This window comes from Aphelocoma coerulescens, chromosome 1A, assembly GCF_041296385.1.
Source record: "Aphelocoma coerulescens isolate FSJ_1873_10779 chromosome 1A, UR_Acoe_1.0, whole genome shotgun sequence".
In the NCBI taxonomy this organism is placed as follows: Eukaryota; Metazoa; Chordata; class Aves; order Passeriformes; family Corvidae; genus Aphelocoma; species Aphelocoma coerulescens.
Genome location: NC_091014.1, coordinates 15,374,353 through 15,401,559, shown reverse-complemented (window position 1 = coordinate 15,401,559; position 27,207 = coordinate 15,374,353). Strand labels below are relative to the sequence as shown.

The window sequence follows — 27,207 nt, the reverse complement described above, 5'->3', positions numbered from 1 at the left end:
AGGAGAACTGCTTGATATCAAGAAGAAAAGACATAATACTGAACAAGTAATTAACACAGGAAGGCTACAGTCAGAAGAATCTGAATTGACTGTAACACTCCTTGCAAATTTGTTTCCTGCAGCACCCCAGGTGATGAGATGCTGTAGGAGCACCTGTAGGTCACGTACAGATGAGAACTCGGTAGGACCATGCATACTGGCAGAAGTATGCAAGTTCAAGGACAAGAGGTTTCAAGAAAAAAAAAATCTCCATCTTTGTAACACAAATGCATTTACCAGAATTTGAAAAGACAATTGTTTGAGGAAGAGGCTAAAGACTGTAAACCCTAGGTCAGAATGGATTCCGTACACAGAGATGTATCTGTGTCAAATCAGATGCAATGTTGTTTTTCAACTGTGATGACCCCACTCAGGATGCATTTCCCTCCCTTTTCAAGCTGGAAGGCAGGCTCTGCATTGTTCAACTTTAGCTTTTTTGTTGTTGTTTTTTGTTTGGTTGGGGTTTTTTTTTGCAGGGGTGTGTTTAGGGTTTTTAGCTTGAAATCTGCATCAGTTTTCTGAATCCTTTTGTCTACCTTATTACTTACTATTATTCATGTTCACTTTGTACTTGTATGAAACAACCTAGGACAGATACACAGCCTGTTTCCAAGACCCCTACTTCACTGTATGCTCTGTTTCCTTAGACCTTTAATGCCTAAGTCATGTCTGGAGAAGAATCAAAGCCTAAGATTTTGTCTTTACTGGCCAAGAGTAACAGTCCCTCTCTTCCTTCCTCTCATATTGTCCATTCCATACCCTGTTAAACACAGAAAGAAAGAAGTAGTTTAGCACCTTCTTCTTCCATAGTCACAGGAACAGGGGTTTAAACCTCACACTTAGTAAGATGTAGCATATGGTCTCACCACCTAGGTGAGAAGTTATTACACTATCTTGCAAAAGACAATTATCACCAAAGCTACTGCCTCTTCTGGCTGTGTTTTCAAAGACAAGAACAAATCAGGCTACAGAGTCAGTCTGATCTCAAGCAGCAAGATAAAGGGTTAAAGCTACAGCTGTTTATGTCGAGTCTTGCAGACATGCTTTTATGACAGCAGTAATTGGTGTCCGATTTCCAGACAAGTTTGAGAGATCCTTCCCATATTCATATTCCCTAGTAGCTGTTTTTGGCATCTCCTCCCTTCCAACAGACACACTAGAGCTAATACCTAACTCCTACCAGTCACTAAACACAGTGGGGAGGTTTCCACTCGCTAAACCCTGGTGCACCCAAGTGTGTTTGAGAATCCAAACATCCCAGACGTGCTTCATGCAGACCAAGACTGCCTTCGCAGAGTCCTGCAGGGAATCCTTTAACATATAAAGAATTATAGATGTATAGTCTGCTTCCCTCTCTGCTCAGTTCTCCTAAAGCTGGAGAGGGAATAGCAAAATCTTTTCAGGGCACTTGCCCTTGCAGGCAGTAATAAAACTTCCTTTGGACCACAGCTGCATTTCAGAGTGGACACAAAACTAGAGGGACTCTTTGTTTTCCTCACAAATACACCTTGCAATGCTTGTCCCTATTTGTACATTACCTCATAAACAAAATACAAGTATTACATTTTATAATAGAAAATAAAATATTCCACATTATTCTTGAACTGAGGATGCTCAGTTCTAGAACTGTGTTTTCAGACATTCCACAATTAATGCACACAGCAATAGGCAGCGCAGAGTACGGAATGACCGAGAGCTGATTTTCCAACTTACCTGTAAAATGACTTGTATTAGGTTGTAACAGGACCCAGATTACAGCTGACAGTGGGATAAGCACTGTCCAAAGGCAAGGCAAAATGAGGGCTTCTGTCCCAAAGAATAAATTCAGAATTTCAAGGAACACTCGAGAATTGAGGCAGACATGTAGTAATTTTACATTAACTTCACATGTGGAAAAACAAATGTTATTTCAATACTGAGAGAAAAGCTGAGCTTTTGCCCTTTACAAGAAGCTAGTAAAGCACAGTGTCTTTTCAGTGAGGCTATGTAGCCAGGGACTACTGTGGCAGCAAACACACAGCGAGTGCTGATGCAAGGGTACATTTTCAGAAAAGACACTGCACAATTTATGTTTTTAAGCAAAATGGATTGTCAGATGTTTGTTGCAAAAATAGAAACAGGGAAAAACATCCTGCCTAGCTACAGGTGCTTTCATTTAAGGTAACACCAAAGCATGCAGCCAAGTCTATTAATATTCAGGTCAGCTCTCATGCACCCACCATGACCTCACTGCTTTCTTGACTCAGCAGAAAAAGGGGTTTATGAAAAAAAATATGGAAACACCCCTCAAAATTTTTTTGAAAGCTACTATCAGTTAAACCTGTGCAAATAATTGTAGAATAATCTCTCCCATGCTTCCCCACTGAAGTATGGAAAATGCATATTTCTACTTTTGTAAAGAGGCAAAAAAGGCTCCAAAACAACCTGGCAATTACTTTGACATTATTTAGAGTATAAAGAGCTCTGAATTCTTACTTCTGGAGACATACTCAGAATAAATTAACTGTCCAACATGAGTACAAAAGTAATTTTGATTCCACCAGTATTAGTGGAGATTTAACTTTTTTCAACTCTTTCCCACACCACAGGCACATGTGACCAAAAGCTGACCCAACAGCCTAAAAGATCAGGAGATAAAAGCATGAAATTTTTCATTCTTTCCCTGTATCTCAACCATAACTTAAAACATTACCAGTGAGAGAACTGTACTTAAAGTTGATCAACACAGACTTCCAGAGGCCCTGAAAGCATATAATGTGAAACAATGCAAAATTTTGCAAAGTATTCACAAGGATTTGCCATCTACTAGAATTTCCAGATATACTATTTAGACTTACAGTTTTACAAGAACCCTTTGTTCTTTCCAAGAAGAGAGTTCTACATAGCAGATACTACACAATAATTTTAATCTGAGTAGCAAAAGATTATTTTTCTGTGAACAAGTCTGGGACTCCAAAGAGCTGGGAGTGTGATAATGCAACTCAGTCAAATGTATGGGACCATCCACAATAGACAAGTACAAAAATGATGATGGTTATACTCCGTGACAGGGAAACCTGATAAAGGATCCAAGTAATGGACACGAGAGAAGAAGTGAATGGAGGCAAAATACAAAGTCTGTGTGTTTAAGGAATCTCTAATGAAGGGAATGTTCCCCTGTGGCCCAATATCAAGGTTTTCTGTGTAATGTATTACAGCATGTGTGTATCATGTGTTGAATGCATGTTGCATGTCTGAAAATACCCAGCCTCATTTCAGCGCCGAGGGAACAGTGCATACCACCCTGCACCCCTTCACACTTCAGTCATGCTCTACAGCAAAAAACTGTGTAAAGCATTCAGAGTTCCTTCTCAAGGAGAAATATCAGTACTATCAGTGCATTCACAGCTACCCATTTCTTACTCCATGATATTAAGGTAAATTTTTAAGGATGCAGATCAGTGCACAGTATCATTCATTGTAAGCTTCTAATTTTCTACCCAATTACCTACTTATACTAGCAGAAGAAATGTCTGAAATTTGAGTAGATAACAGTAAATAATAAGCAAGAGTTATTTGCTTCTGTTCAGTGTCTTGAAGTAAGAAACATGTGAGTTCTTTTGTTCTGTCATTAAAAATAGCACGTGTTATAGGCTCCAAGGCCTCCAACCACAGTCTTTGGATCTGTGATAACATTCCACCACAATTTTAAATATTTCAGAAAGGGGTGGGGAACAAAACCAAAGACGCCTTCAACTACATCTTCAAAACGTGTATGCAGGTATGAAAAATCTGTGATTTTCCCTGGAAGTTTTTATATGAATAAAAAAAAAAATCTTGAGTGTCATAGAATCTCTGAAAACATATTCCATACTACTTCAGCAAGGATAAAGTATTTTTTAAAAACATCTGCACTCTTATTTAATATGGTATGTTAGTATGCCTTATACTACTAGATAAGCTGTGTTTAAATTCTAAGCTAAAAAAATTCTATTTCCAGAGCAATCACAACTACCACTATGAAGACCGTATTTTCAAGAAGAGTTCAACATCACCAAGTTAGAAATATATTTTGTTCCCAGTTCATATAATTATTAACTATGATGAGATAGTATATTGGGAGAGATTTACAAGAATAAACCCAGAAACTGTGAACTTAAACAATCCCTTTAATGTAACAAACATATCAAACTTTCAAACATAAACTGGAACCAACTAACAAACTCAAAACAACTTTCTGAATACCAAAAAGGTTTTATGCAAAACAGTGCACATTTATTTGAGGTATCGTATCCATGAAAACAAAACAAACCAAACCAAATTATCTACATTTTAAAAGATTTTCTACTTAGCATGGCAAAAGAAGTTAGGTGGTACACAAGGAGTAAACCAATGTAAACAGTGTAAAAATAAAGACTGCTAATACCAGCCAACCCAAGACTGAAATATCCCAATATATTAAAGAAAAATAAACCAGAGGCATGCAAAATATTGTTTGTTAAAATACACTCAAATCCATGTGGCTAAAGCAAAAGTCACAAGCTAGTGACGTGGATTTACAAATGCCATTTTTCTTTCTTTATTTTCCTTAGATTGATTGTCATTCAGTTTTCCACTGATAAAAAGCTTTCAGCCTTCTTCAACCCACTGGGAACTGAATTTTTATTACTCCAAACAGGTGCTGCAAAGGAGGTTTAAGTAATTGTGTTTTTATAATCTAGTGTGATATACAACCTCACTCAAATGCCACAAGCAAATGGCGATCTGTTACCATTGTGGGAGGCAAAAGCTTGGAAAACAGTCAGGTTGCTCCGGGTGGAATTGAAAGATTTTTGAGTTTCTCCTGATGAGAACCGTGACAAACTCCATAGTAAATCCGGTAAGCCACTTAACATTTTATTTGCAATACAGAACATTTTGGCAACCAAGATGCATTAGAGGAATCTGAACAGTGACCTGCAATGCATGTGCTTTTCATAAAAATTAAGTTTTGTTTCAGGTATGCATCAGGAACATCAACAGCACAAGACTTTTCTCATTCAAGCAACTGCAGCGATGCCATCTGTCTTAGATGCACTTACAGGTCTTTCTTACCTTCTGCTTGATTTAAACTTTGCTGAAAAGAGACAGATAAAAATAATTTAAGTTTGGCAAGATCAGAAACCGTTGACTCCAGATGCTGCATTTTGCCCCTCTGCAGTCACACCTGATTTGTTCACCATACACCTTTCTAAGTTGCAGTCCCATCAATACTACCCCACACCACACCTGAGCTTCTGCTGTCAGCAGTCAAGGCTGTGCAGCCTAGTTCTGCTCCCTTTGGTGTTGCAGCTGAGCTGTGCAGCAAACCCAGCAGAAAACATCTTCTGCTATCAACTGATTTATTCTTGGGAGCCAAATCTCCTGTGTGCTCAGTACCTCTGTTCTTTCCACTCAGAGGTAAACAGAAGATGGTGAGGATGTGTGCTTTAGACCACAAGTCTGTTAGAAATGCAGCAGGACTACTATGGCTCATTACACAGGGAAGCACAACAAGGACAGGCCATGCATGGTGGTCTTGAACACAGTGATCAGTTGAGCAATCTCTGTAGGAGTACAGGGTGAGGCTGGGAATGAGTAAATGGTTTCACAGAGTAGAGGAAAGAAAGATTATAACCAGGTCAAAACTGCCTTTTTAAAAATTAATACAGGACTGAAAAACTCTTTTTGAAAAGCAAGTCACCATAATTTTAACAGTAATTTATTTTCTCCCAGGACCACTACTTATAAAAAGGCTAACTTTCATTTTTACTGAATTTTGCTTGAGACAGATGCTAGGCATGGACCATATGAACACCTGTTCAACAACTTAAATTGGGAGTACAGACTCCCAGTTCTACCAGAAATAATTACTGTGTATTTTATGGTATTAAAGCCATGCACATAAGAAACTCGATCAAACAGCTAATTGAACTTTTGCTTAATATGGTTTTTTAATTATTTTGTACTTCAGTTTGAATTTTATAGTAGCCTGTTTTTAGCCTAGGCTGTTTGTTGGGGTTTTTATCTTCGTGTATCAACAGTATTGCAACATTTATAATCTGGGATTGCAAAAGCATGTTTTAAGAGCAAACAAAATAAAATTACTTTTATAAATTATGTATATACTCCCCCCACCACACACACAGACCCCCCCATAATTTTCTTACCGTATTTCAGTTTGATCATCACATGCAAAACTATCTGAATCTTATTTCCCAAGTAACAATAAAACTGAAGCTAATAACAACCTGAGCATTCTCAACTAAAGTGCAAAACAAAATTCTACTATTTTGAAGAAGTTTAAGGAATGCTGCCAATTGTAACTTTATGCTATACTAAAGATTTTGGTAAATTCTCTTGCACCAACAAAATACCAACAAACAGAATTTTGCTGGTACAATTTCAAAACACAGTTCTTGTATGGCGATCCAGAGCCACCTACCTGAAGCTGCTGAAATTCTTTCATCAGATGATCATATTCTTTTCTAAGGCCTTCAGACTGCTTTTTAACTGCAGCCACTTCAGTTTTTGCCTTATGGAAAGCTGTAAAATATCAGAATTGGTGTTTTAATAATTACTTGTATTCCTGCAGTTCCTCAGAGCCCTAGATGTGCATTAGGGCTCCACTGCAATAGACAGTCCTTCCCCTAAAAAAAGCTTAGAATTTAAGACACAGCATCACAGATGGACACAGATGGATGCAAGAGAAGTTGAGGACAGGGAGCGGAAAGAGAATGGCCGATGTTCAGAAAGATCAGCACGAGGAACAGGAAGGGCCTGTAAGAAAGGTAGGGGTGAGACCAATAAACTACTGAAAGAGGTGACTAGTTAGTGATGACTACAGTGCTCTGTCACATTGCAGGAGACAGTTTTAGAAAAACAAAACTCTGCAACTCCAAAAGCAAAACTCTCAGACCTCTTAAAGAGGGAACTCAAACATTGGGCAAGATTTTCACACAGCAACTGAGACCATCGACAAAACATGGTAAGGAGGAAGATAACACATGATTATAGGAGCACAGAACTCAGCTTTTTACCCTGTTCTGTATTTTACCATGCATGAGTTAACTGATTAGCAGCATCAGTTTATGGATGAAAAGGCAGAAATGGTGGTGGGATGACAGACAACTCTGAACAGTTTTTTAACATGTGAAAAAAAAAATTATTACTCTACTCCATCTCAACACAAACTGACATCACATCTATGCTGCAGTACCAAACAGCCTAGGACTCCATAGGGGCTATTTTACAATGCAGGGTAAAACAGCACAAAGTGTCATAAAGCCATTAGTCCTAAGCTGTTACATGAGGTCATTTAGACATTTTCATATTCCTCTGCTACAGGTATCTCAGGGATCATTATAGTTCTCTGATGTAGCATCACAGGCATGGTCTAAATTTTGATCTACTCATGTGAAAACAAAGAAATGTTGTTAACGACCTAATAAGGCTGCCTCACATGCCCACTTAAAAAACCCAAACAACCAAATCTAACGGTACAAATAAAAAAAGAACATTTGCAAATTTCCTTGTTCTGAAAGTGTGAATCTATCCTTTGACTGTGAACTCCCTGAGAGAGACTCTTCTTTCTCAGAGACCTCCATGGCACTCAAGAATTACAGCACCTCTAAAAGCCTGTTCTCAAAAGATGAGGAGCTAAATGTGGTTTTTAAACACTGAGCTAACAAGCAGTCTGGTATGAAACAGATTTCTCTTTGGATGCTAGTTCTTGAAACATCAGGAAATGAGATTTGACCACTCTCCTACAGGCAAAAAAGGAGAACTCTCTCCCCCAGAATTTCTGCTATTTTTAAGTAATTAATTGGAATGCATATATGAAAAGTAACTCTAATTTCAGAACTCTGCAAGTGGTTTTCCTGTAACAGGACTTTTACCTACCTTGAAATTCTGATTTACTGGAGTTAATAACACGTCCATCTATGGATTCCAACATGAATAAAAATTCATCCCTTCTCTTTAAATCCTTTCTTTCATTTCCATACTCTTCCACAGTTATCCTGCATCCTTTAAGTCACTCTTGACAGCATCAATACAAATTTTCTGAAGGTTTTGGTATCTGGAATAACTTGTATCTTTCCATACATCTGACAAATCAGATGTATTGCATTTACTCTCTGATCTTGGTACTGTTTAAAATATTCAATAGCAAAATTTGGAAACAAGTAAAATAAACTTGTGACAATTTGATAAACTCCCAAATTTTAAGTTGTAGACGAAAAACCATATATGTATGCTATTTCACTTCTCCAAGAATCTGCTACTTAGAAAGATAAATCTTGCTTTTGCTTGAACATTTTTATACATAGTGTAGTACAAATTAATAATACCTAATTCCTGAAGAAGTTGTAACTCAATGCTATTGATCTAATACCATTTAGTTATTTATAAGCAGTGGCATAGTACTTTAGTTGCAACTAAAAACTACTTTATCTTTAAAACATGAACAAAATATCTAAAAGTATCTACAAATCAAGAAAGCAAACAAGCTACTGCATTGTTTCAATGTTTTGACCAAAACAGATGTATGACAGAAATACCTCACGTAACCCTAGAAGAAGAAAAAGCAAAGAACAGATTGTCCTTTCCACCTGTGTTGGCTATGGACAAAAACCCCCAAAACATCAACAAACCACCAAATCCAGACTCATTTCTGTTGGGGCCACACAATTAAAAGAAGCATCACATCTTTAACAGTGTGAATTCCTCAGTGCACCAATTTCCCTGGATGCCTTGTGACACCAGTGTCCACACAGCAGTGCCCAGCTCCTCTGCGGTTGCACAAGCACTGCAGTGCAGCTGAGTGCATCAGGTACAGTTTGTCATATGGATCCTATCACAGGAACACAGATCCAGCAGGGAACAGGAGATCCTTTGTGTGCACAATACACTCAGTTATTATTTCTGGCTTCCATCTGGCCTGTTACTTTGCCTCACAGGAGCACAACAGCTGGACGGGCAGCAAGCAAGCCCCCACAGCTGACACCTCCCACCAAGTCAGTGCATGAGCAGGCAGGAGGTGAGGATGCTGCTTCTACTTTAAAGCACCCAATGAGAGGAATAATCACTAAGTTCCAAACCCAGAATCCAGCCTCAGTACTATGAGAGGCAGGCTATCCTTTTTCATCCCTTCTCCTTCCCTTCAAAGAAAAATCAACAAACTATTCCTAGGGCAGTGTTTCAATGGAAGACATTTATGCAAAACTTTATGCCTTTACACTTATGTGTGACTGAAGGTCTATAGATAATTGTAACATATATGGTCTGAGAAAAGTAGAGAACTTGTCCTTCTTTCACCACATTCTCTGAATCCTATTCCAGGAGAGACAGTTTACTTCAGACTGATCTGAATTCTAAGGATGGAGAATAAAACTGGTCTGAGGAGCTGCATTACCACAGCCCAGTAGCTGTAGCATTTCTATCATCTTCTCATTTTAACAAGGATGGAGAACTTAACACTAAAACCAAAACCAAACAGCAACAAAAACAACCAATAATTCTTTGGGCATTTCCTTGCACAACTACTAGTCCTGGTCTGACTAAATCACTTGACTTACAGTGCTTGCTACTAAGGAAACGATCTGGAACTTACATTAGCATTGCTCACAATACAAGCCTACAACCCAAATGATTTGGACTAGTTGAAGAGTAAAAAAGAGCCCTCTCTTAAAAGAGTTTTCAAGTTAAAAAAGAGCTATTCACATTTAAGAATTTAGGCACTGACGGCACAAGAGATTTGCCAACAAATACGCTGTAAGGCTGGGAACACAACTCCAGTCAAGCAATTCCATACTAATTCTGAATTCTCTTCTTGAGATATAATGGTCAGAATTTAAAATGAGAAGGCAGGGCCAAAAAATTTACAGATTTGCTTCAAGTACCTTTTGCAACCTCAAAAGAAATTTTGTTACAAAAGGGATGTTATAGCATCTTCAGATGGCATAAACAGCCTTGTATAATTAAACACTGTACAATAAGCACTGTATAATGCTTGCTGTATGCAGCCTTCCCTTCCAATCAGTAAATGTATCAACTCTTGCTGCACGTGACATCTGCAATGGCTCCCACCCTTGGTTATCATCTCAGAGTTTTGTAAAAAGTAAGGTTAAGCAAGACAGACTTTGTTTCTCATCTTCCCTCTGCCATTGGCTAAATAATAAGACTGTGGCTAATTCTTTTAACTTGCTTGTTTTTAAAAACTGGAGTGCATCAGTGAAGCTCAACACAGTTTTCACATATAGCCTACCCAGCAACACCAAGGCCAAACTGAACTCTCCCTTGCAACAATAGTTTTATTAAATGTATTCCCAATGTCTGTATTTTTAATAACTTTTTAAAATGTAATAATCTTCACATTTAAGTGAGAGCAGTACATCTGTACATACATACTTTCTAGAAGAGCCAATAGTTAGAAGCTATTTCAAAACCAGCCCTCCACATGAATTGTTCCTTTCTTCCTGTCTCCTACAACACTATGCAACCATGAAAACAAAGAACACTCGTGACAGTCTGTACACAAAACAAACCTCTTTAAAGGATGCATGGAAATTCCATTAGAATTTCCTCCTGCCCCACTATATGCCTATGACAACAATGTATAAGCAGAGTATTTTCAGGAAAAGTTGAAGTTCAAAAGCACATAAATGACTTTAATGTGCTAGTACATATTTCATGAAGCCCTGTTCCTGCCCCAAAAAAAGGACTGCTGTAAGGACACAAGGCTTTATGAAACTTCTCTCACCTCTAACCTCATGCCCAGTTGCAGATAATTTGTTTTGTTGTGGTTTTTTGAATAGTTTTCAAAACCATCAAAATGAAACAATATCATGGCATGTCTTCTTTCCCCACAAAACTCCTATTGGTCCTAGGCCAGTAGCCATACTGAGAACCTCTAATTATCTGAATCAATATTTTGTTAGAAAAATGTCTAATGCATAGCAGGAGAAACGTTCTTAGATCAGTACTGAGTACTGCTACAAGTATGTACATTTATTTCTAGACATCAATGAGACATTTTCATAATATGTAAGTGTATCAATAAAATACCGTCTCAGAAGGTTTCTGAGCCATCATGTTATTACAAGTCTAGGTATGCTAAAAATGGATTTAGGCTCTAAAACTGCTAGCCCCACTGCTGGGTGCCTATAAAGCCCTGACAACAAACGTGGGTCTGCAATAAAGTAGTGAGGAACTAGCCCTCTTTGCTTCATTTCCAAAATAAAGCAAAAAAAGGTATCAAAGGGAATAGAAAAATCTAGTCTGAAAAGAAAATGAATTTGCTCAAAAACCTGGTAAATAATTTCCAACCTTTCCTCAGATTTTACTAATTTCACTGCTCAGTCTTGTATTTTGATTCTTCCTCCCCACCTGTTCAAAGCACAGGAGGTGGAAAAATGTCTTCTTAACTTAGGATTTCACTGTTAAGCAAGGGAAAAAAAAAGTAGTTTTGTGTTTTCTGTGAAAGGTAGAAAGCTGAAGAGCTGGAGAGGAGTCTCCTGAAAGTCTGCAATCATCTGTCTACACTATAATTTTAATCAGAATTTCAGAAAAAGGAGACATACAGTATTTCCTCTGCCAGTTGTAAAAACAGTTATAAAAACTTTACAGAAAATTTGCATGACCTTTGAAGTCACAGCACATCTGATACTAAACTGTTTTCTTAAATGTGAAGACAGTGTACATTTAGGACTCCTGGTTGCCACTATACTGAGTTAACCTGCCTTTCAACTCACGGCCTATTCTAAAATAATATATCTCCATGCGTCAGCAGCTTAATGAGTGTCCCAGACCAGAGCAATGGATAATTGAAACTGCTTTTGAAGAAAAAAAATTTTTTTCCTTCCAAGCAGCAAAAAAAACCCCATAACACAAACCCCCAGCCAACCAAGAACAAAATCCAAATACTTTAGCTGAAAACAAACAAGAAGAAAACCTCCAAAATCAAAACCAGTCAAGTTTTTATTTTTATACTAGTTTTGCTTTGTTTCATTATTAGGTGACACCCTTCACACTCTTCACTCCCCCACCTGCAATTTCATGGAATGGACTTCGTGGACGCAAAGAAAAAGTTACTTCAGTCATATGAGCTCAGTAGCATGAAACAAATTGTTTAGAAGAGGCAAAACAAGCTTTCCAATCTCAACTTTCATTTTGTGTAATCCGCTGCTCACAGTTACTGAACATGAAAGTCAACATTCACCTGCCCAGCTGCAGGAATTTCAAAAGAAAACAGTAAATTTGATCCACACTCTCTAACACTCCATAGAAAACTATGTCTACAGATGTAGTTGTTCTTATTAAGTACTTCAAGCTTTCTGGCTATCAATTTGCTCAAAGTAACATATAAGAAAACTTACAAAAAGGTAAGAAGATATACCTCACCACCACCTAGCTGCCCATGGTAATTCCCATACCACTCATGGGGTTTTTGGCAATGAGGGGGGTGGCAATAGGAGAAGGGCTGTAAATATTTTCCTATTCACTCCTTAGAAAGACCCTTTTTCCCACTTTTGCCCTAACAAAAGATTCAAGCATGCCTTAATTTATACATCTCTTGGATGGACAACATCCCATGGAGAGAATGAAGCTGAAGCAGCATGAGGTAAATCTATTTATTCCTTAGCTTTCTCTAGCATTCCTGACTGAAAAGCTTACATTATATTAGTGTTACATACCACAAGTTAGTTTAAATAAAACATATGCATTTAAATTTTCCACTGATCCTGTCACTTCAAAGACTGTTTTCCCCCCTTTCTTCAAGAAAACAGCAGGAGAGGGAAAACCCACCATCAGACATGCCTGAGAACATGAACTAATGAGATTCTCTATTTAAACATTCTTGTTGCTTCAAGCCCAGCTGAAAACAGCTGGTTTACATTTTTATTTGAATTCCCAGTGGACAGCGAAAAAGGATTCATGAAATATCTGCTGTTATTCTTACAGTGTTGTAGCAGTGCCAGGCAATATGAAAGTGGGGCTATGTTTTGATGATAACATGCTATCTCGTAGCAAGAAAATTTGTATTTTTGTTAGTCTGAACATCTGATTAATGTTTACAAGATCACAGGCAGTGTTATCTTAAAAACACTGACTTCAGATGAGCAGGTGTTCACAGGCTCACACACCTTGAGAGAGCCCAGTAAGACAGAACCAAACAGGTAAAATCTGCTTTTATCTCAATTTGGGCTGCCTATAAAGCAGTTTTGACAACCTAAACCTTAAACACGGAAGCTGCTAACAAAAGTATTATGTTACAAATTGCAAGATATGTTTCCTTGTAAACAAAAAAAATATTAAAAAAGCTAACATCTTGTTGGAGAATGGATTTATTGGGATCAATAAAGGAGCTGTGCAAGCTATTGAGCTGGAGGGTTTTTGGGCCTGTGTGTATGAGACACTTTCTGTGGGAAAGTCTCTGTGAAAAGCAAAACAGTTCCAGCCTGAGAAATTTCAGGGAGTAACGTACTTGCAGGTGTGATATCTAGGAGTATAAGGGAGGCAAGGACAAGATTCCTTTGAACATAACAAGATTGTGGAAGACTGCCAATGTAGCCTGATTGTGTAGAAATAGAAAAATATCCTGATAAGTAAGCCCCTTAGAAGCTAACAAGCTGGTATACTATTTAAGTGCCTCGAGACTGCTAATAAATCGGAGTTTAGTTTTCAACCATATTGGCTGCTGTCTGTTCTTCTCCCCCCGCCGGGGATCCGAGCTCCCCGTACCGCCGCGGCTTCCGACCTCTGGCTTCTTACATCTGGCGCCCGAACTCGGACACCGAACACCGAACACGGCACACCGAACTCGGAACACCGAACTTCGCGGAGTACGGGACTTTGGACTGGGACTGGTATTTTATTCCCGTTGCCCTGGCGGGAGCCTAATGCGGTGCCGGGGCAGCGCCGGCGGGCGTGGAGGGGTGGCCAACCTCTAGCCTGGGCCACCTTAACATCGGTGGTTCGCCGCTTGGCTGCTAAAGGCTTGCCTGGACGCTGCAGTACCCTGATACTTGGGGCGCGCGGAGACGCGGGTGGTATCAGAGTAGTCCGCGGGTTTTTCGGTTTTTAGTTCGCGGTTTGCGGTTCGCGGTTTGTCCGCGGTTTTGTTTTCCGCGCTGAGGCGCGGGTTCGCGCTGATCGCGGGTACGGCTCGCGCTGGACGCGGGTTCGCGGGTTATCCGCGGGTAATAGTTTCGCGCAGAGACGCGGGGTTTTCGCTTTGGATGCGGTTTGTGTTTCGCGCTGAGTCGCGGGTTTGTGGACGCGGTCATGGAAACTCAGGCAGCCTTTAATGTGTTTTTACGCTTTTTAGAAAAGCAGGGAATTAAGGAGATAAACCTTTATAAGGAACTAGTTAATCCAAGATCGTTTAAAATGAAAGCTACAGAAACAAGAGCTCCCAAATCCACCTGGAGAGCAGTAATTAGTACTTTCTCAGAAGTAAAAACAGGAAAGACAGTTGCCGCGGTTGCCATAGAGACTGTAGAGAGCGGCAGCACGAGCTTTAGTAGCTCCGGGAAAGTAACAGACGCGGGACTTACAGAGCAGCGGCCAGAGACCGCGGCGGAGTTCGGGGTAGCGCGGTCCTTCGGGCTGGCCGCGAGAAAAATCATTAAAACCACGGCAGCGCGCGTCAGCTCATTGCGAGAATTACTAAACCCGGCAGAGCCGGATGTTAACTCTCCGACGGCCAGAAGAGTAATGGCCGCGAGAGCGGAAGCACAGACACCAGACCCAGGGGGCGGGGCGCGGGCGGGCCAAAGAGACACCGGCAGCCCCGGTGCCCGGCCGAAAGCAGCAGCACGGCCAAAAGCGGCAGAGGGTGACCCCCCCGCGCCGGACTGCGGAATAGCCGGCAACAGCGCGGCTTTTACAGTTTCGTCGCCTGCAATGCCAAAGCCGGCCGGGGCGACCCGAAAACAGCCCCAAATGAAAGAGAAGTACCAACAAGTAATGCAAAAACTCATCAAAAAGCTTGCTAACTTATCTATACTAAGCATTTTTCAGTTTGTCTTTACAGCAGATGTCCTGTGTTCAAAAGCATTACATCAGTATCTTACAGTTGTTAACCCCTTCACAGTTCCTGCTCTGGGAACGAACGTAGACTGCAACACTGCAGAATGTCCTGCAACAACAGGGACAAGTCATCGCTACATCACTGACCAGAGAGGTGCCCAGCAAAGTGGTGCCATGCTACAGGACCCCGAAACAAGAAAGCACAGTCAGCATCAGCTCCTGAGGGACGTGATGCCACTACCATAACAGCTGGGACTGTGAGACCTGTCCTGAGGACCCTTGAGAGAGGCTGAGACGTGGCTGAGTGAAGGAGCTGAGGACTTGCCAGATCCACCACTCTCCATAGCAGGAGAAATAATGAGACTCTGGGGCGATAATAACAGCTGCCCTAGGTGGTTGCTAGTGACTGGTGCTGGGTGTCGGGGAACTCTTTCCAAAAACAAAACTAAGAGAAATAATTGCATAAATTTTTGGGTATATTGCAAAAAGTTTTTGAGTATAACACCAAACTCAAAAGTAATGTCTTGAAATAAGAGTACATTTAAGTTCTGTTAAGTTTACGTGATGTTAAAGTTAATTTCTGTTAAAGTTAAGTTCTTTAATTTTAAGTTCTGTTAAGTTTAAAGTTCTGTAGAATTTAAGTGATAAGGTTAAGTTGCATAACGTTTAGGTAGTGTTAAGGTTAATTCGTGTTAAGTCTAAGCAAAGTTAAGTTTAAGTAAAGTTAATTTTAAGTTCTGCTAAGTTAAGTTGTGTAGAGTTTAAGTGATGTCAAAGCTACGTAGCCATTAAGTTTAATATAGCCTTGCAAGTGCTTAATAAGTTAAGTGTGTGTTATTAATGTTAGACATGTAATAATATAAAGTTAAGTAGCTATTGATCTTCTGCTATTAGCCGCAGCCACGGCTGTGAAAGGTTTAGAGGTTTATGCTGTTTAGGTCTTTTAAATCATTTTTTCCCATTCCACTAATAGATAAGTAAGTTACATCAATTAACTATATGATTATAGAAAAAGACGGTCTCAACTTAAAGGGATAGTTAAAGTTGTTAAGTTTGAAATTATAACTAGTTTTATTTGTATAATATTTGATTACTGTAGAACTGGCAGTGTATTCACCTTGCCTCCCGATGCTTGCAATAGACAATATATAAAGTCTACATCTGTGATCACTCCAGCTTTGCTTGCACAAAAGAAAAAAACGGGGAATTTGTTGGAGAATGGATTTATTGGGATCAATAAAGGAGCTGTGCAAGCTATTGAGCTGGAGGGTTTTTGGGCCTGTGTGTATGAGACACTTTCTGTGGGAAAGTCTCTGTGAAAAGCAAAACAGTTCCAGCCTGAGAAATTTCAGGGAGTAACGTACTTGCAGGTGTGATATCTAGGAGTATAAGGGAGGCAAGGACAAGATTCCTTTGAACATAACAAGATTGTGGAAGACTGCCAATGTAGCCTGATTGTGTAGAAATAGAAAAATATCCTGATAAGTAAGCCCCTTAGAAGCTAACAAGCTGGTATACTATTTAAGTGCCTCGAGACTGCTAATAAATCGGAGTTTAGTTTTCAACCATATTGGCTGCTGTCTGTTCTTCTCCCCCCGCCGGGGATCCGAGCTCCCCGTACCGCCGCGGCTTCCGACCTCTGGCTTCTTACAACATCTTAATACCTCAACTGCAGAACATATATAAATTTAGAATACCAGTCAAGGACTTTTCTGCTGACAGAAATCCTGTGTTAGTAAAAAACCTCAACCACAGTATTTCCCCATTTTATACAGGCAGAGTGGCTGCTGTGTATGACATGAAAGATCAAACCAATGCTACAAGCAACCTGCAAATCATTCCATATCCTGGCTGTGTCACTGACAAAGATAAGTCAACACCACTTAAATATATCAGTCCAATTTGTTAATAATTACAACTTAACTACGGTGTTCCGATTACACTTTACATATTTTCATAATGAACACATTTACTAAAATACTGGGATGGCAATGGCATGTTTTGTCAGTTCCTAGTCAAATGTAAAGAAACCACATACCAAGTGTTCTGGAAACAGATGAAGTTAGTTCATGCTATAGCTAGAATACTTTTTTGACATTCAGTGTTGAAATACCATTTTTCTATTTGCAAAGAAGTCCTAACTAATACTTACCATCTGATGTCTTCTGTAGCTCTGCTTTCAAATGTTCAACTTCCTCCTTCAACTTTTCCTCAGTTGCATCTGTTGACTCTTTCTTTTTACCATGTCCTTTTCCTCTCAAGGCCTATTAAAAACCACAGTTGCTACAATTAGTTTTATTTTCATTAGTCTGATATTAATGCAAAATATCCAGGGAATGTCAGCCCTGATCTTGCAAAGCATTAGGTTTTATCAAATGTCAACTTGATACAGGCAGATAGTCATTCTAGAAAAAAATCTTCCCAAATTAAAAAAAAAAAGGAAATAAACAAGCTCAGTGTTTTAGGTAATGGCATACTTGTAACAGAAGGGCATTATCTCCTTTGTAAGAGTACTTTGCATGTCTGCATCAAGTGTACAACTTTCACTTCGGTTATAAATGGATTTTTCAGAAGATACACACTGGGGCTGTCAGTGACAGAACGCTGCCATGTTTATGTGCAACTGGTTCTAATAATTTCTTCCAATTCTCTCCTTGTAGGTTTGCAGCTACTTCAATCTTCAGAATAGTTCCAATATCCAGATTCTATTTCCAGTGAAATTCAAGACAAAAACTAGGAAAGAATTCAGGAAGAGCCCTGTAAACACTTGACACAAGAGCAATATATTCCCTGTACTCCAAAAATGTTGGCACTACTATACTTATGCATGCTCTTAACATGTAAGATTAGATCCCATAACAAGACCCTTTTCTCATAAAGCTTCTACTATCTAACCACACATTATCTCTGTAATAGCAAAAGAAGTGGCAAATGTTTAACGGGATGAAGTAAAACAACTGAGACAAAAGCTGTTAGGTGAACTAGCAGTATCAGAGCTTACCAGGCACAGGCAGGAGCAAAGGGGAAAGATTACTTTAGGAAGAAGAAAAAGAACTGTTATAAAGAGTGGTAAACAGTCGAAGGAAAAGAGCTGAAAAAAATTTTCCATAAGATATTTAATCAAAGACTGAGATGATATTTAACTGCTCAAAACGAAACCATAGCCAATTGCCTTCTTTGCTTTGTGCTCACCTCTATTAATATGCAAATAACTATTTCTGTAAACTTTTATCTTAAGTTCTGTGCTCCATGGAACCTCTGAACAGGTGACAGTGCAGACCTTGTACACCAGAGTAAACTCACAGTATTTATACTTGCAGCCAGCGCCTTATGTGCAATTGCTCTCACTTCTCTCCAACAGTGAAATGAAGCACACTTGTAAATAAACACAAATGCAGGGGCCAAGCCACAGAGAAGCCTAAGCCACAGGATGCCTATGAAGTTAAAATATTCCAGTCCTGAACACTTCCCATGTCCATCACAAAGGAGATCCAGCCACAGCATATTGCCTGTACCTGTGGCTACCTGTGTTTTTAAAAACCATGCAATCAAATGCACAAATAAAAACAGGCAAGAGTACAGTTTCCAATTTCTGGCTATCACTTGCAAGTGGCTAAGAGAATGTGTTGCTAAGAGAATGTGAAAGCAGAACAAAAAAGAGGACTTTTGGCAAAATCCCAACAGGACAGAGAAGAAAAAAAAAACGTACCCATAGGCAGTAAAGAGACAAATTCCATGGCTGAGGGAAGGAATTTGAATCATTCTGACAAAATACCAAATCCCAAAATTTTGGAATCATTTTATACTTGGGAAACACCTAACACAGACTAGTGATCCTTGTTTTACAACACCTCTCAAACAACTGGATTTTTTGTATCCCTTCTTTTGTCTAGAGTCTTCTATGAAGATTTATTACAAAAAATTACAGTGTCAGTAACCATAGACACTGCTTCAGACAAACTGGAAGGAAACCTGTACACACCTGCAGGGAATTTTGTTTTGACAATGTGCCAGACTCTAGAAGTCTTCATATGTCTAGATGTCTGAACTCTAGCTTATGGTTCCGTCTCTTCAAACAGAAGTCAAACTAATCAGTTACAAGAAAAGATTTCATACATTTATCTTAATCATCTTTGATGACTTTCCTTCCTGAATACAATTATGTATTGAACCACAGCTTAACCATTCTTTGCATAAAAATAACATCTCTTTTGTCCATTGATCTTTTTTTTTTAAGTAATAAATTTTTGGTAGTATTCTCATTAATACTACAACAGTATCCTACTAAGAAGGGGAAGTATTATGAAGTTGGCTGACCCACCATAAAAAGATACAATATGAAATCCATTAAATACAAAAGAATATTTTTCAAATTAGAAAATACATTTCAAGACTGGAGAAAATCCTATTAAGAAGAAACAGTCAGTATGAAAACAGTTATTTAGTAGGCTTTTTCATCCTGGACTGCTACAGCCTTGACCTAAACAGGCAATATGGGATAAAAGGAATAAAATTAGTGTCTCCCTCTACTTTGTTATGACTGAATTCAAAGAAATACATTAAGAATCTATTACTACTTTGATGAAGTTCGTACTGGAAAGACAGAACTTCATTTACTTGGTTTACTTCAGTTTCCTTTGTTAATAAAATGCTACTACAGTTTGTTTTCAGTATTCTAAATTACATACTGTAAAAATATTTTTCTTCCTTTTTCAACCAGAAGGAAAAAAATGGACAAGCATTCCGTAGCAAACCATCCTCGGAGTACATTGTATTAACTACTTGCTGCTAAGAAAGTTACTGATGAAGCTCAAAGGTACCTCCTGCAGCCTTTCGTTCTCCGCCATGTATTTTTTGGCTGCTTCAGTAGCATCATTTACTTGTGTCTCCAGAGCTGCATGAGATGCCATCTCTTTTGCCAACTGAGTAAGAAGGGTAACAGTACGTCTCAATACACTGGTGAAGAAAAACAGTGAACAGAACTGTAATTTACAGCATAAATAATAAAAAAACCCAAACCACAAGCAAAACCAAAACAACAAAAATCAAACCAAACAAAAATATCCAACAAACCAAAACAAGCCCTTTTCTCTCTCTGCATTAGATGTAAAAATAAAACCAGAAGAGGGCTGTTTAAGTACCTTAAGGGAAACATTCAGGCTCATCGATGACAAATAACAGTAACAGGAGAGACTGAAAATATTTTCATCCATTGACATTCTGATTTTCACTTGATGCAGAACTTCCCTCCTCCTAAATACCCACAGCCATTAAGGGGTCAGAGACCTGACTGCTTAAAGGCTGTTTAAATACTGTTAAATGACCCAGTATTTTTAACAGGATTGATCTCCAAATGCAAGAGCCAAACAACAAGTTATGGTAATGAGTACAGTGAAAAAAAAAACCCTCACAATTTCATAAACAGCCTTGCAAGAATAAAAGTAGCAATGTGAGCACATTAGTCTTCAAAGTACTGTCAATACAGTTAAATCAGAACACGTGCAGATGTCAGCACTCATACGAAACCTCAATTCTAAGTTTTGCAAATACCTCCTGTGATTTGATCTAGTGATTGCTTCTTTGCATCACTACTTTCATAACTCATCTTGAAGTCTTTCAAATGTTGCTGAATCAAGGTAACATAACACTGAGTTAAATTAATGCCTATAATGTAACTATGCAGCTGCTCTTCAAAGAAATTTGAAAATCCAAGTAATTGGCTTTTCCATAACTGGAAGAGTATTAATAGACCTTTTCAAGTTAAGCCTCCCTCCACCCCCTTGCTTTTTCATTGAAAGCTCCTTACTATTTTGGAGGTTAATAAAGAAGTTAAGGTCTCCATGTCACTACTTTTCCAAAGGTTAGCAAGTTTTGCTATTAACTTACAGATGCAGGAATCAATAAAACATCACAACTAAAAGTGAATCACACAATCGTGTAGGTCGAAGGCGGCTTCCATCCCATGCAAAGGAGGCCAGGTTGAGCAGATTGCTCAGAGGCTTGTCCAGTTGAGCTCCTACCATCTTCAGAGATCGGAGTTTCCGCCATCCTTCAGGGTCCTTGTTCTAGTGTTTAACCACTCTTGACAGTAGCAGTACTTTTTTACCACAAGTCAGAACAACTCAGATTCCTGTTAACTCTTGTCATTCCTTTTTGGATCCACTGAGATGAACTGGATCCATCTTTTCTGCTACTAGACAGACATACAAATCAATGGGATTGTCCCTTCAAAGTCTCTTCTCTTCTGTCTGAAAGCCATGTTCCATCATCATCTCCTCACAGGTCACATATTTCAGCCTCCCAACTTTCTCTGTACCCCACTGCAGTACTCCAATATTTTGGGGAATTAAAACTGGACACAGTCCTGCAGCTGCAGCACCACGTGTCAGACAGAGGAGAATAACAATTTTCCTTGACCTGCTGACGACATCCTTGCTATCACAGCTCAATACAAGATTGGCTGTCCACCAGGATCCTCAGGTTTTTTCCTACAAAACTGTTTCCTGCCCGCCCACACAGCCAGTCCCCAGCCCGGATGCTGTATATGATTATCCTGTAAAATGTAAGACTTTGCATTTGTCTTTGTTGAGCTTCATGAGATTTCTGTCATTACATTTCTTCAACCTTTCTGGCTCCCTCTGAAAAACAGCACTGCTCTCCAAGATGTCAACCACTCTGATTTGGCACTGTGAGCAGCTTGCTGAGAGCACGCTCAATCCTATCATCCATGTTGTTAATAAGGACATTAAACAATACCGAGACCAGTACCAATCCCTGAGGGGCACCAGCTAAAATTTACATCATTATTATCCTTTGAGCCCAAAGGTCCAGGGAATTTTCCACCTGCTTTTTTCTCCACTTCTCCAGCCTATGTCCCTCCACAGTTAGACTCTCAGGATACTAAAAGGCACTATGTCAAAGGCCTTGCAAAACGGATATACTGTTCTTTATCCACACAGCCATTCATCTCACTGCAGAAGGCAACAGGGATGGTCAGGCATCATCTTCCCTAAGTAAGCGTGTGATGGCTGTTCCAAGTCATCATGTCCTTCATGTCCCTGAAGATGTCTTTAAGATTTGCTTCATAACCTTTCCAGGGAGGCCAGTCTCCAGTTTCCTACATCCTGTTTTTTATCCTTCTGGAAGATGGGATTATGTTTGCCTTTTTGCAGTCATCAGGACTCTCCCCAGAACTGTGATCTTTCAAACTAAGCCTTGCAATGACATTGGCCAACTCCCTCTGCCATCCTAGGATGCCACAGACTTTTGTATGCCCAAATGGCCTACGTACTCCCTAGCTGCATCTTCCACTACTGGGAGTGATGTTACATTCCCTGCCGACTCTCCTAGAAGGCCCCAGTGAGCAGTAGGCTCATGTTTTCTTGAGATTCTCTTTTCGTTTTCAGCCCTTCTTATCCCTTTCTGGTACAGCATGGGCTGACAGAGGACCAGGTGAAACTAGCAGATGGGTGTCTCTGTCCTACCCAGGGGACAGTCTTTCGGGTCTATGACACTCCTCTTTTCTGTGCAGTTTGCAGATGAGGGCTCAGCTGGCCCAAATACCTTCACTGATACATAATTTTCCTCATCTGTACCCCACAACTGCTGTTGTCTTGCCAGAAGTGATAAGCTCCCAGCCTCCTCCATTTCATGAATCTCCATTTACCAGTCTTGTGGAATTCTCCTATTGGCTGATGTGCTAAAATGAACCAAAACTGACACAAAGAATGAACTAGGGGCATCCAATTACCCATTCACACTAGCTGGGGTCTCATGTTGGTTGGGTGATGGTACAGCAGTGCAGGATAAGGAAACCCAAGGAACGCCTTTCCTCCACTTCTCTGACAGACATTATGCCTGCTTCATGGATAAGCAAAACAGCTCTACTAAGAAAAGTCCTTTGATCTAGCCACTACTGAAGAATGCTTATTTCTCCTAAATCTTGGTGAAAGGCCAGAACCTCAAAAAAGCCTCAAGCAAACCTCTTCAAGAGCAGAGCTTTTATACAAAATAAAATCTACTGGGGCCACTTTACAAGTTTTCTTCCTTGGAAGCTGAATGTAAGTAGGACCCTGAGAGACCACCTTCCAATTCTTGTGTATGACACAATCCAGCTATTCCCCTTGGAGCAGAGTTTAAAAACATATTTGTGCATATTTACTTAACCTTTCTGTAGGAGGACAAAGAACTTGATGCATTCCTATCACTACTGAGCAAGGCTACAGCCACATTGTTTTTTCCACGGTTTTTCTGCTCAAGCCTCGTATTCATTTTTCCTTGACACTTCTTTATGCTCCATGCTCTGCTAAAATGGCCACACATCACTCTAAGGGGAAGAAGTTTGTCATAAGTCTGTCATTTTCTTGTTTTGTGCTCCTCTTGAGTATTGAGGCAATGTCAAGCAGCTCACTGAGGGAACTCCTAAGAGGACCAACACTTCTTGTCCAGTCACCACAGAAACGCACAAATAGGAAATCATCAGACCAACATGTCTGTTTCCATTTGTTCACACTATCGGTGTCCAGTGACTTCATGTGCTCTCTGCCCAGCTGATACGATCTGCAGGTTGTTGTGACTACTGATTCACAGGTAGTCTTGGCTGCTACAGGTGGGCAGTACAGAACTGCCCTTTCCTTTACCCTGTTTTGTGAGCTGTACTTAAGCACCTTGAAAAGGATACCAGACCTAAGATCATAACACCATAGTGGGCAAGTTGCCACAAAGCGTTTGATCTGTAATACATTTGAAACTTTCCTCAAAAACCAGAATATTATCCAACAGTTCTTAACTTCACGCTTGAGCTGAAGTGGCTCAGGTCAGGCTCAAGCTTTGCTTCTTAACACAGCATGGTGCAATGACACCAGCTTGCCAGATTATTACTATTATTTTAACAGTACTTTAGTTTTGAGGGTTGTTTTATTCCAGTTTTACATGTGCAAAACAAAGGGTGTAAGTTTAAGGAAGGAAATGAGTATTCCCCAAAGAAACTTCTGCAAAATACATGTTTTCTCCAGCATTCAAAATGTTTCTCTCCATGTGTTGCTCACATATCCTTCCAATTTTCAAACATTTGTAAGGTATTCTTTTCCCTGGTCTTACTTACCTTGTAGCCAACCTGTTCATAATTAATTCTTTAATCTCCTGAAATTGTCCTTCTGATCTTTACTTTACAATTACTTTCTACAACAGTTCCTGTAACAAACAAACTATGTAAACATTAGAAAAATGTTATACTTACAGCCAAAGAAATAAGGAAAAACCTGAGAGATACAGGTTTCTTTGCGATCGAAAGAGTTTCATCTGAATATGATCAAAGGCGCTGCTGTTGACATTTGCAGCCTTTTCATTCACATGAACAGATGAGTATTTCCTGATTTCTCTAACAGCATCTGCAAACAAAAACAGTCTGTTCTTATTCACATCTGCAGGTGCGCATGTATGCTAAACCAGACACAGTACTAGAAATAGGTATTTGGACTTTCTGCTCAGCAAACAGTAATAGGACCAATAATGACTTCAATTACGTTATCCATACATTTTAAAGATTGGTCTTGATAAATCATGAAGTGCTCTAGCACATTCCCAGAAATATAACAAACCATTGCCCAAAATATGCTTGAACAGGTATTTCAAATAAAATCTGTGCCCAGGCACAGATGTTACCAAAGACCCTACAGTGTCGAAATGTCACTGCTGACAACCGAGCTAAAATTTCCCAGCAGACAGTAAGAAAAGAGAAAGAGAAGCAAAAAGAAGTAGTATTTTCTCAAGTATCTGCTTCACACAGGGTTTAAGATATGCATGTGTTTTAGTAATGACAGAAGTGTCTACTTTGTGCTTCAATCATAGAGGGAGAAAATTATTTCTTTAGCATCCATCAAAATAGGAGGACTGTAGTAACACAGCAGTAGTAACATCAGTAGGAACTACTAACTGTAACAACATCATAAAAAGAATGGAGGAGGAAAGCTACAACTCAGCTTTCTTTCATTTGCCTTTCATACATCTTTCAGCTTCCTTTCATCCATTACATACTCCTGATAGTTCTGGAAAAGGGCCAGTACACTGCAAACACCTTTCAAAGGACAAAAAAAATAATTGGGACTTACATCCACATAAACCCCAAACCTAACCCAGTTAAGAGTTCATATTACAATCTTTAAACATAAGGTCATCAGACATTCCTACAACCAACATAGCACCTTAAATGTCTCCCTGCACATCAACAAATATACACGTTTCATGACATGGTCTCAGTTCTTGCAGAGTATTTTGGCCAGATGTTACTAAATTGCTGCTGCATTTGTCTAAGCAGGCAAAATAAACTCCAAAGAAAAGCATATAAAAAGTGAATATAATCACTTAGGACAGTCTCCTTCATATGTCTGAGTTATTTAGGTGGTATAAAACCCCTGAAGTGAAGCTTCAAACAATGCATTGAAGACTATGAGCAAACAAATGCATGTCCCTGTGCTATAGGAAGACCCTAGGCCTGCAGTAACCTACCACTTCACCCTGTGGGGCAGGAATCTCATCACTGCTTCCCTTCAGCCCAATTCTATCTTTCCACAAAACCAATGACCATCACCAACTCAAAAGCAAACTCTGGTCAAAGTTTTCAACAGCAGTTCAAGAGAGTAAATTAAATAAATTAGTTCCCAATCTCAAGCCATTTACTGAAGATCTACTTTTAAGGATAATACTAAACATAATCTTAAAAATAATTTTAAAAGTTTATTGCATTTCTGGTACTTTAAATATTAAGAATATAGTACTGTAGCCTGGTCTGACATTGTTATATATATAAGTGCATCTGCACGTTTCCCTCAGTAGAAAATAAAACCATGCATTTTTTCTTTCTATTCCAAGTAGCTTGGAGTTAAGTAGCATGTATATTCTAAGGCACTGGAAACACTTATCCATGGAGAACTATCTAATATCCCTGAAACACAGGAGAACTATTTTCATCACTGAAGTACGGGAGATGCTTACCACACAAAGCAGTCAGGGCAGACATTAAATGACATCAGTCAGGCATATGGTAACCATTAAAGCTTTACTCTTAGTTCACAGACCTGAGGATCTGCTCATAACAAATGTAGCCGGCAGCTGTTTTGTATCTGTACTGAGCAAAAGTATTCAGTCAGCCCAGTGCTTTGATATATTCTGGTCTTCTGTTTCAACAGCAACCAAAAGAAAGAGTGCCATCTACTGCATGAGGTGCAGCTCAGCCAAATTCTGCTGTCAAACAAGTTCACTTACCTGTATGAGAAAGGGAAACCAAGCAGCAGCCTAGACTAAGCTCCATTTTTCCTTCTCATTCACTCAGTATATTACAATTGCATTTGGATTCCCAATGTGGATGCAGTATTAGCCCTCTCCTCTTTCATTCTATGGTACAACTTTTCAATAAATGAGCTGACTTACACTAAACTTAAAATCCCTTCCATTAATGTACTGATATAAACTCAATGTACCAGGTTTCTTTTACCCATTTGTTAAGAAATTATCTAACACTTACCAAGAAACAAGACGATCAACAGAACTATTATTGTAAGGAACATCTTGTTCCAAAATACTGCCATTTTGCTCCATAGAGGAAACATAAAAATCTTCTGCCATCTGTAAAATAGAACTGTGTTATTCAAAAATAATTAAGCACTAAAAGAAGAGCATTACAACCTCACAGAAGAGAGCCTTGTTATTGATAAGAGACTTGTATAAGGTCTCTAAACAGTTCCTCTAATTGCAATATAATTTAGGTATACATTAACTTTTCCAGAAATCCAACTTGTCTTTTTTTGTTGTTGATACAAGCAAAACCAGTTGGTTCATCTTGCAAATTTCTTGCACAATAGCAGGGACTCTGCAGATGTGTCTTATTTTAGCTTATACTTTGGCTAGCAATACGTCGTATTCAGTCCTGACTATAACAAGGGATGGGGTAAAGACTGTAAACCCATTCCATTATTTTTATTTTTATCCACTAATAAATAAAATAAAATTGCCAAATAAAATTAAAAAGCTTCCAAAAATTCTCTACCATCCTTCTTCAGAAGGCTTATCTTTTATGCTGATGGGTCTGCATAATTCTGAAGTACAAGGACTGTTACTACATTCTAACTTGTAACGACAACA

The 27,207-nt window shown here is 39.2% G+C and overlaps 1 protein-coding gene across 2 annotated transcripts in view; it reads right to left on the bottom strand.

Annotated features, from left to right (window-relative positions):
* Positions 1-4,169: 4,169 nt before the first annotated feature.
* Positions 4,170-27,207, bottom strand: part of DUS4L (dihydrouridine synthase 4 like) — a 40,467-nt gene continuing 17,429 nt past the window's right edge. For both annotated transcript variants that reach the window (XM_068994885.1, XM_068994876.1), the window contains 6 exons: positions 26,591-26,691; positions 24,308-24,458; positions 19,890-20,025; positions 17,222-17,333; positions 6,482-6,582; positions 4,170-5,134 (listed from right to left, as the gene is read on the bottom strand). In XM_068994885.1, the coding sequence (XP_068850986.1) occupies positions 5,096-5,134; positions 6,482-6,582; positions 17,222-17,333; positions 19,890-20,025; positions 24,308-24,458; positions 26,591-26,691 (640 nt within the window). In that variant the 3' untranslated portion in view covers positions 4,170-5,095. The remainder of the gene's footprint in view (positions 5,135-6,481; positions 6,583-17,221; positions 17,334-19,889; positions 20,026-24,307; positions 24,459-26,590; positions 26,692-27,207) is intronic.